This window comes from Aspergillus caelatus (assembly GCF_009193585.1).
Source record: "Aspergillus caelatus strain CBS 763.97 unplaced genomic scaffold BDV27scaffold_190, whole genome shotgun sequence".
Taxonomy (NCBI): Eukaryota; Fungi; Ascomycota; class Eurotiomycetes; order Eurotiales; family Aspergillaceae; genus Aspergillus; species Aspergillus caelatus.
Window position 1 is genome coordinate 1 of NW_022475453.1, and position 8,768 is coordinate 8,768.

At 49.6% G+C, this 8,768-nt stretch overlaps 4 protein-coding genes across 4 annotated transcripts; 2 read left to right on the plus strand and 2 right to left on the minus strand.

The window, feature by feature from the left end:
* Positions 1-40: 40 nt before the first annotated feature.
* On the plus strand, positions 41-947 carry BDV27DRAFT_167298 (YoaK family protein; the record flags this gene model as incomplete). Its single annotated transcript, XM_032074442.1, has 3 exons — positions 41-167; positions 220-249; positions 302-947. The coding sequence occupies 3 exons, from the start codon at positions 41-43 to the stop codon at positions 901-903; spliced, it is 759 nt and encodes a 252-aa protein (XP_031924051.1). The 3' UTR covers positions 904-947.
* Positions 948-1,685: 738 nt separating this feature from the next.
* Positions 1,686-2,064, minus strand: BDV27DRAFT_133688 (uncharacterized protein). The gene is made up of 2 exons (XM_032068143.1): positions 1,977-2,064; positions 1,686-1,876 (listed from the first exon to the last, which is right to left on the minus strand). The coding sequence occupies exons 1-2, from the start codon at positions 2,052-2,054 to the stop codon at positions 1,772-1,774; spliced, it is 183 nt and encodes a 60-aa protein (XP_031924052.1). The 5' UTR covers positions 2,055-2,064; the 3' UTR covers positions 1,686-1,771.
* A 594-nt stretch (positions 2,065-2,658) lies between these two features.
* BDV27DRAFT_33728 (putative aldehyde dehydrogenase) lies at positions 2,659-4,757 on the plus strand. The gene is made up of 4 exons (XM_032076367.1): positions 2,659-2,895; positions 3,028-3,478; positions 3,558-4,263; positions 4,322-4,757. Exons 1-4 carry the CDS (start codon positions 2,850-2,852, stop codon positions 4,607-4,609), a joined length of 1,491 nt encoding a protein of 496 aa, XP_031924053.1. The 5' UTR covers positions 2,659-2,849; the 3' UTR covers positions 4,610-4,757.
* Positions 4,758-4,942: 185 nt separating this feature from the next.
* Positions 4,943-8,150, minus strand: BDV27DRAFT_148209 (uncharacterized protein; the record flags this gene model as incomplete). Its single annotated transcript, XM_032070872.1, has 6 exons — positions 4,943-5,061; positions 5,121-6,276; positions 7,234-7,620; positions 7,670-7,750; positions 7,804-7,956; positions 8,010-8,150. 6 exons carry the CDS (start codon positions 8,148-8,150, stop codon positions 4,943-4,945), a joined length of 2,037 nt encoding a protein of 678 aa, XP_031924054.1.
* Between the last annotated feature and the right edge of the window lie 618 nt (positions 8,151-8,768).

Here is an 8,768-nt window from a genome sequence, read left to right on the forward strand (position 1 = left end):
TTTTTTTTTTTTTTTTTTCTTCTCACACATCGAATAAGCTATGTACGACAGCCAGAGGAAAGAACGTCTGACCTTCTTCAAGGCAGAGATACAACCAAAACATGCCGATGTTCTACTCTTCGCATGTTGCCTTTGTTCGGGACTTGTCGATAGCACACTCTATAACGGTGAGTGGCCGCTTACGATGCCCTATCCAAGTGACTGTACTGATAGAAACAGCGTACAATACATTCGTGTCCATGCAGACTGGTCAGTGGCTACTCGGTACCCCAATTCCTACCCAGTTACTGACAAGCTATAGGCAATACTATCTTCGTCGGTTTAGGAGCCTCCAACCAGAACCCCCGGCCTTATGGCTGGGCTCGCTCTCTCACTTCAATCGGATGCTTCATCATAGGCTCATTCATCTTCGCCCGGCTGAACCGTGTCTTTGGCCCAAAGAAAAGAGGGACGCTAATTCTCTCATTCTCTCTGCAAGTGATTATGTTGATTCTCACGGCGTGTCTGGTTCAGAGTGGGGTCATTGCGGGGCTTCCTCTACACAATCTGAATACCACAGAGCCAGATTGGACGCAGGAAGTACCCATCGTACTCCTTAGTATCCAATCTGCAGGACAGATAGTTGCCAGTCGAGCTCTTGGTTATAACGAGATACCGACTGTTGTAATTACAAGCTTGCTCTGTGACCTGATGTCGGACCCGAAACTCTTCCTCCTGCGGAACGAGAAGCGGGATCGCAGGATTATTGCTTTTGTGCTCACTCTTGTTGGGGCCATTGCAGGTGGTTGGATAACCAAGGGTACAGGAGATATCTACGCTGCTCTGTGGATTGCAGCAGGCATTAAACTTGGCATTGCAAGTGCATGGATGTTCTGGAAGGAAGAATTGGACTTGTCAACTTGATATTATATGTATAGAGGGCCTACAAGCCGCCCAGCGGTCGATACCAGGCCAACTATAGAAATTGCCAAATATCTAGATGCTAGTCGGCTAAAATATCATTCTGTTCATACCCAAATCTCAACCTACCGTAATTGTCAAAACCTCTACAGCATCCATTCAGCCAAACTATCGATAGTACCCTACAGTATAACTATTAATTTACGACACATTACACTACTGCCGATTTCGGAGACCGGACACCGAATACCCCCCGTGCAAACCCCACGGGGAGATTCAAGCAGCGAAAATAGGTCCCAATTGAAACAGCCTGGTCGCCGTTTACGCGTACAATCTTAGCGCTTCGGCTTTTGCCGAGATTTTCCAGCTTACCTCAATAGATAAGATCATCCACGGGGTAGTATTCAAGTCAAAAGGCTGGCTGAAAACAATCCTGACAAGCAGGGTATAATGCAACCATACCCGTGTTGTAAGCGCTACAAAAAGTACACGATGCGTAGATCATCAATCTGTTTGTGATAATCATTTACAATGATTATCATCTTAGTCTAATACGCTAACGTCCCGATGCATCAACGGTCCAGGATTCAGATCCATCGATGACATGTAGGAGTTTCTACTTTTTTTCGGGTGTGATCAATAATTTCTCATGCTACCCTACTCTGGAAGGAATATATATCCTCCGATCGGTAAACCCATGTGAAGAACTGTCGGTATCCTATCAATCCTGTACCCCACACATCCCTTGCATACATTAATACGAATGTTTGAATGCAACTGCTTTTGCTTTTTGTACGGAAGCACGACATCCCGTGCGCACTTCGCACCTAGGCCTACAATGGCTGACTGAGCAAATATCACTCAAACGAGGTTACAGGACAAAACTGGTTTTTACTAGGCTGGCTGGAAGTGACACAATGTGCATGCGCACCCTGGCCGCTGGTTTTAAAGTAGTGGATGGCACTCTTACTCGCTGGTACGCCATAACAGTGTGCATTTCCTACATGTGGTGGTTACAGGAGACGCCAAGAAGGCATTATTACCTATTCAGGAGACTAAAATTGCCCTCATTATAGGCTACTACTGATTCTCTGATGATGAAGTTGCCCTTCTACAGTTATCATCGTTGCTGCGCCCTTTGTGAGGTGGCACATGTGTGATGGAGTTCTTGACATTTCTTGTTTACAGTGATAACTTTAAAATAGAGTTTAGCTTAAGAGAATTAAGAGTCCAAAGGAAGATAAGGGTTCGGAGGCTGGATGTGACGGTGGGAGCACACTTGACTTGGATTCTCGAGGGTGTTTGTGGCACGTGCTGTGTATCCTACACGTGGTCGTTTTCTTCAAGTCTCGAAACCCAAACCCTCATTCTGGCCGCTACCCAACAACGAAGCGAAAAAAACAGAAACCAAGAAGAGCAATTTCCCCAATTCCAAAAGCCCACCCTTGATAGCTCTGCTTCTTTCCTGTTTAGGCAGGATCTACCATACCCTCATCTCCCCAAGTCCCATCCATATCCAATTTTACCTCGTCCAAACACGCCCCACCTTAATAACCCTAAATCCTGACTCTAACAATAGAACGGATAACATATCCCACCACCCCCTTAATGAGAAGCCTTACCCATATGGGAAATACCTCAGCAAATTGACTCCGTATAGTCCATACTTCCCAACCAGTTCCTTAGTTGAGAAGCGGCCTCCCAAGCCGAATAAAACGGCGGACTGTCAAATGGCCCCGTTGCCAACGTTCTAGTGCTGCCGATCAAATTTTACCGGTCGGAATCACTTCGGAATTGGACAGCGGAACGGTCCGCACCCCCTTATAGAGAAAGGGGATATGCCGTGACGTGGTCGCCTATAAAACCCACTCTATATAGGTGGGTGGTCTGATTGTGTGTGTGATTTAAAAACACAAAGACTTTGTGTGTGATTCATCTTATCAACAAAAATGGCTTCAATCACTGTTACCGGTGCCGCTGGGCGCCAGATTCAAGGTATGAGTAAAAGTTACCCCTCTATCTTCAATTCCGATCATGTAATATGAATCATATAAATTGATGCATGGTCTCAAAACCACTATACCCTGCAAGGAATCATTGACTAAAGAAATAATCTCGGGAAACTAGTCCCAACGGGCCTCTTCATCCACAACGAATTCGTTCCTTCCATTACATCCCAGACCCTGGCCGTCGAGAATCCTTCCACGGGCGAATCCCTCGGAACCATTTCTGCCGCATCGCCTGAAGATGTCAACAAGGCTGTCGAATCCGCGACTCTTGGCTTCAATGTGTGGAAGAATACCCCCGGCCCGGCCCGCGCGAGGCTTCTCCTGAAGTTGGCCGACCTGATCGAGCGAGATGCAGATGACTTCGCATCCCTCGAGGCCGTCGATGCCGGTGTCCTCTATACCGACAGCAAGGGCATGAACATCCCCCAGGCGGTTGGCAACCTCCGGTATTACGCCGGTTGGGCTGATAAGATCGATGGAAAGACCCTTGCCATGGAGGGTGGTGTCGCCTTCACGTATCGGGAGCCATTGGGTGTCTGTGGAGCCATTGTCCCCTGGAATGCGCCTTTGTATGTTGTCTTGACTAGCCGCGGTGGCTGCTTACGGCGCGCTACAATAACTGGTAGCCCAGTACTAATTGGTATACAGGATGATCACTATCTGGAAGCTAGCTCCCGCCCTTGCAAGTGGTAACTCGCTTATCATTAAACCATCCGAACTATCTCCGCTCTACGCCCAGAAGCTTGCCTTGCTTGTCCAGGAAGCTGGTTTCCCTGCAGGTGTGGTGAACATTATTTCTGGTGACGGCGCATCGGCCGGCAGGGCTTTGGCAGAGCACATGACGGTGCGGAAGATCTCGTTCACGGGATCCAGTGCGACGGGCCGACAGATTTTGAAGACCGCGGCATCGACTAATCTCAAGAGGGTGAATCTCGAGCTCGGCGGTAAAGGCCCGTCGATTGTTTTCGATGACTGTGACTTGGATAATGCGGTTCTGTGGACCAGGATCGGTATTACGGCCAACAATGGACAAATCTGTGCGGCTGGCTCGCGCATCTATGTCCAGAAGAGTATCTACGAGAAGTTCTTAGAGGCGTATAAGAAGATGGCCGAAGGTAGTCCGTCGGTCATTGGCAACCCCCTGGACCCTGCCACTACGAAGGGACCGATCGTCAGCGCGGCACAGCATAACAAGATCCTGTCGTATATCGAGCAGGGTAAGCAGTGTGGGGCCCGACTCCTCTTCGGAGGTGAGAAGGTCGGCGACAAGGGTTATTTTGTTGAGAACACCGCGTTTGCCGATGTCTCTGAGAATGCGACAATCATGAAGGAGGAGATCTTCGGGCCTGTCGCGGTATGTTTCTCTCCTCGGTTAGATTGCGTGGCGGGATCGAGATAGCTAACTGGAGTAGAGCATTGCACCTTTCGAGACGGAGGCTGAGGTTATCGCCAAAGCTAACGATACCCTGCATGGTCTTAGCGCGGCCGTCTTCACCAACGATATTAGCCGTGCTCACCGTGTGACGGCTGCCCTTGAGTCTGGCCAGGTTACTGTTAACGCCTGGGCGATGCTTAGCCCCAATGCACCGTTTGGAGGTGTCAAGGAGAGCGGTTTCGGGCGAGACATGGGTGAGGAGGCCCTGGAGGGGTGGACATCCGTCAAGTCCGTCAAGTATGCCATTTTGCCTCCGAAGCTGTAGATCGCGGCATCGCAGCAACAAATCAGATTATTCCAAGCGTCGGTCACCGATACTACACGATACCTAATGTAGAAATTTACATGAGATTCTGTTCAGTTGAGAAATTTCCACGAATGAGAGTGTGAGCACTAGACACGGGTCCTATTCCTCATGATAAGATCATGCATAATTTAATCTATAGGTTTATTGCGGATACGAGATCTCAAGGGTCCGCTCGCTTGTTTTTTCTTTTCCATATTTCCGGCTCGTAGTAGACTGCATAGAAAGGATTCCACTACTGTGCTAGTTTCCGAACCTGGTGCTGGACCCTTGATTTCGATTTTTTGAAGTCGACTAAGCACGGGAAACGGGATGCATCTTATGGAAGACATTCTTCGGGTCGTATTTCGCCTTGACTTCCTTCAGGCGCTCCCGATTACTTCCGTAGATGTTGTTCACGACCGAGTCTCCGGCTGTCTAATGTCAGTTTACTCCATTTTTTACTTTGAGTTTTGGGTGGTATGAAACTCACGCTCTGCGTAGTTGATATACTGCGGTACATCGGCCGTCTCCTCTCCGTTAAGCTGGGTCTCAAACTGCGCCTTGAATTTAGCTTGAATTTCGCGCGCCCAGGCCCGATATTCGGCGTCCTTGGACTGATCCGTCCAGCGCAGGTTGAGCAGTCCGTTCTGCGTAAGACTCCGATTCGCGAACGCGGTCGCATCCAGCGGCACGCTGCAGGTCTTCCTCATATCGTAGCACTCAAGCAGCATAGCCGGGATCATATCGGGGTGCTCTTGAGCCTTAGCGTTTAGTTCGTCAAGCATGGAACGCAGGAATTGGGCGTCCATGGGTGTGCGATAGAAAAGACCCTTGAAGGACTTGCGGTCGCCGTAAGTGGCCATCGGGTTCTGGAGGGAGTTCAGCAAGGAGTAAGGGATGACTTCGATCATGTTGGCCACGGGCTCGAGAGCAAGGAAGCCGGCGTAACGTTTTGAGCCTTCTTCGTTGGTACCGTTATAGAAGACCAGGACGTTGACCATGATGGTAGGGGCGCCCGGGGGCTGGGCAAGGATGATCATCGCACCGGATCGAGGGTCGGGGTTTTCAAAGAGCACGTTCATCTGCTCGATGACTGACTCGAGTTTGTCTGGTGTGAAGGCAATAATCCCCGCATAGACGGGTGTCTTCTGTTCATAAGCCTGAAAGGTGAAGTCGACAACCACCCCGAAATTGTATCCTGCTCCCCGCAGACCCCAGAAGAGGTCTGAGTTCTCGGTCGCAGAGGCTGTGACGACTTGGCCGTCTGCGAGCACCACCGTCGCAGCCAGGAGGTTGTCGATGGTGAGTCCGTACTGACCGCTCAGCCAGCCGTATCCTCCACCGAGTGTCAATCCACCGACGCCGGTGTGGTTGACTGTACCGCCGACGGCAGCGAGTCCGTGCTCTGCGCCCGCTTCATCGACGTCCTTCCACACGGCGCCACCTTGGACGGTCAGCGTTTTCTTCTCCGTGTCCGCGGTGACTTTGTTCATGCGCGACAGATCGATCACCAATCCGCCGTCGCTAGAACTCGTTCCCGCGACGGAATGACCACCTCCCTTGACGGCAAGGTCGATATTATGATCTTGAGCCCAGAGAAGTGCAGTGCGAACATCGTCAGTCTCAGTGGGCATCACCACAACACCCTGCACGGTTCACTTAGCACCACACACTCTCTCTTTCTCTACCAAGGAAACAGATGTGGGGAACGGGGGGAAGACCCATACGGCTTGTTTAACTCCGGTTTCCGACCATCGTCGGATACTGGCCTGGTAGCCTTCAGATGAGGGGGTGAAGACATCTGAGGACTTGAGATTGTCCACGAGGGCGCGAAGGGTCGAGTCCGGAATGGAAGTCATGGTGGTTGTTTGGCGATGAATGTGTGTTTTGGTAAAATTGGTGGTGTTGTCGGGTTCATCCGCTGAATAAATCACATGTGGGGTCGATTGATTGAATCGCTTAGCGATTCATTATCAATACGAACTGTTGCTGTTCCATTCACTCTAACTACCAGTTCTTGGCATTGGAGTCGGGTGTTTATTTTCATGTTATCGTTCGATGTCGACCCTTATGTAGTTTTCTATGCATGGGTTTGTACGTATGATAGGGATATATATACTATGTATGGTGGGGATATTCTGACTCGTGTTTGCAAGGGTTGAGCTAGATGAAGTCCCTAGCATAGGCGCAGATATATATATCTTTACGTGAGTTTCTCCTTGGTATATCGCTCATACAATTTCGGATACCACTTTTGCCCTACGTCTGGATGGCTGATAATCCGATTACGCAGGTATGCTTCTCCGAACTATTTCATCCTAGTGAGATTCCATGTCCACAAATGGGTAACGAACGATAACACTTACACATGAATACAAAGGCGAGAGAAACTCGCTGGGCACATCGACTGCTCGCTTCTTCCGGTCATCCGAAGCAGGGATACATTTTACAATATGTGCTGTGGATTCACGGAGCTGGTCGAGTGTGAGGTCCATCCGCACGCCCAGGAAAAACGGAATGCTGTATCGTGTCTTGGTCGTCGGGGCCTACATCCATGTTAGTGATACTTGACAAAAAGCAAAATCTGTATAGGACCAACATACAATCACCCGATGGGTCGTCGCAGTGCAGATCCCGCCGGTAATTGCCTCGAATCCCTGTTGGATATTCACGACCAGACTGCCCTCAATGGGAGGGGCATCGATCCACTCGCCGTTCTTGTTCAGGACCTGGAGTCCGCCCGTGTCGTCTTGCGAGAGGAAAGTGAATAAACCTGTGGAGTCCTTGTGCGGACCTACTCCTTGTGAGCCGGGCGCAGCTTGAGGATACCTGACAAACTTCAGGCGGTCCATTTTGCCCTTGAATGACTCGAAGGTTGTTGGGGGTAGGGAAAGACATTCTGAAACATATCGCATGAATTCCTGCGATAGCTTCGCGGACTCTGCGATGTAATCTTCGACCAGTTCTTTGGCCCCAGGATGGTCCGGATACTACATCATTAGAATGCCCGACATGTAGACCGGATGCTGGGGGACATACCTGGCTGTCCCCTTCGAGTCGCTGCCAGAAGGGATCATTCTCAGTCCAGGGTTTCATACCCGGCGTACCGAAGTCGAATTGCTTTTGAATCCGATCAGTGGTCTATACATTCGTTTTATGGGGGAAACGGTTACCTCTCGCAAATCCGTCTTAGATGCTGTGGTCTCGGCTCCGAGACGAGTATACCCGACAAACGCGGGCGAATTGATCATATTACATCGTTCCTTGACCTCAGTGGGCAGAGCGAACAGCTCTGGAAGCTTCGCGTGCGTTCTTTCTACAAGTGGCTTTACAATATCAGTATTCTGACCAAAGAACACTTGGGTTGATGATTGATTACCTCTAGTCCATGATTGATCAAGTACAAGAATCCAACCCGGAAGATGGCATTCCGCAATTGCTCCAAGGCTTCCGCTTTAGTCAGCGGATCCTGAAGACGACTAAAGTCCACGATGGGGATAGAGGAAAACGTATCAACCATGGCTGTTTCAGACTTTGAGTATACTGGGAGCAAATGCTAAGGGTGAACTGGATGTCAAGTGCGGATTAGATTAAGAGGGGGTGTTCGACCATCGATCACGCCAATCACATCATCACCACAATCAAGCCATGTGTGGCTGAGTCTTGGCCCCATCGCTAAGGCCGAAGTTTTCCCAGCCGATGTCTCGAAAGAACGACACTTGGACAAACAAAAATGCGCTACCTTTACGGGGATAAATCTTTTGTAGCCAACGTCGAATCCAATTATACAAGTGCTCCTGGCTATTTAATTATACAGGGTTCCTTCCTCGGCAACTCAGACCCGGGAGGAACCATGGAAATGGTACTCCATAATCTCGACCATGCTGGGAACATAAAACACAATCCACATGGGTTACGTAGGGATGCCTAACTCGAAGAAGTAAGCTCCCATTGTTATCCTTACTCTATCAGAATAGTTCGGCCGTGCACAGTCCGGCTAAGAGTGCGCATGGTTAACTGCTGATGTTAGGGTCGCCATGTCACATGTCTAGATTGAATCCATGCCCCTATTACACGTCCATCTAGAATCATTGCCCAAGAGCATCTTATATTAAACAACTAAGACTATTTTCTTCGG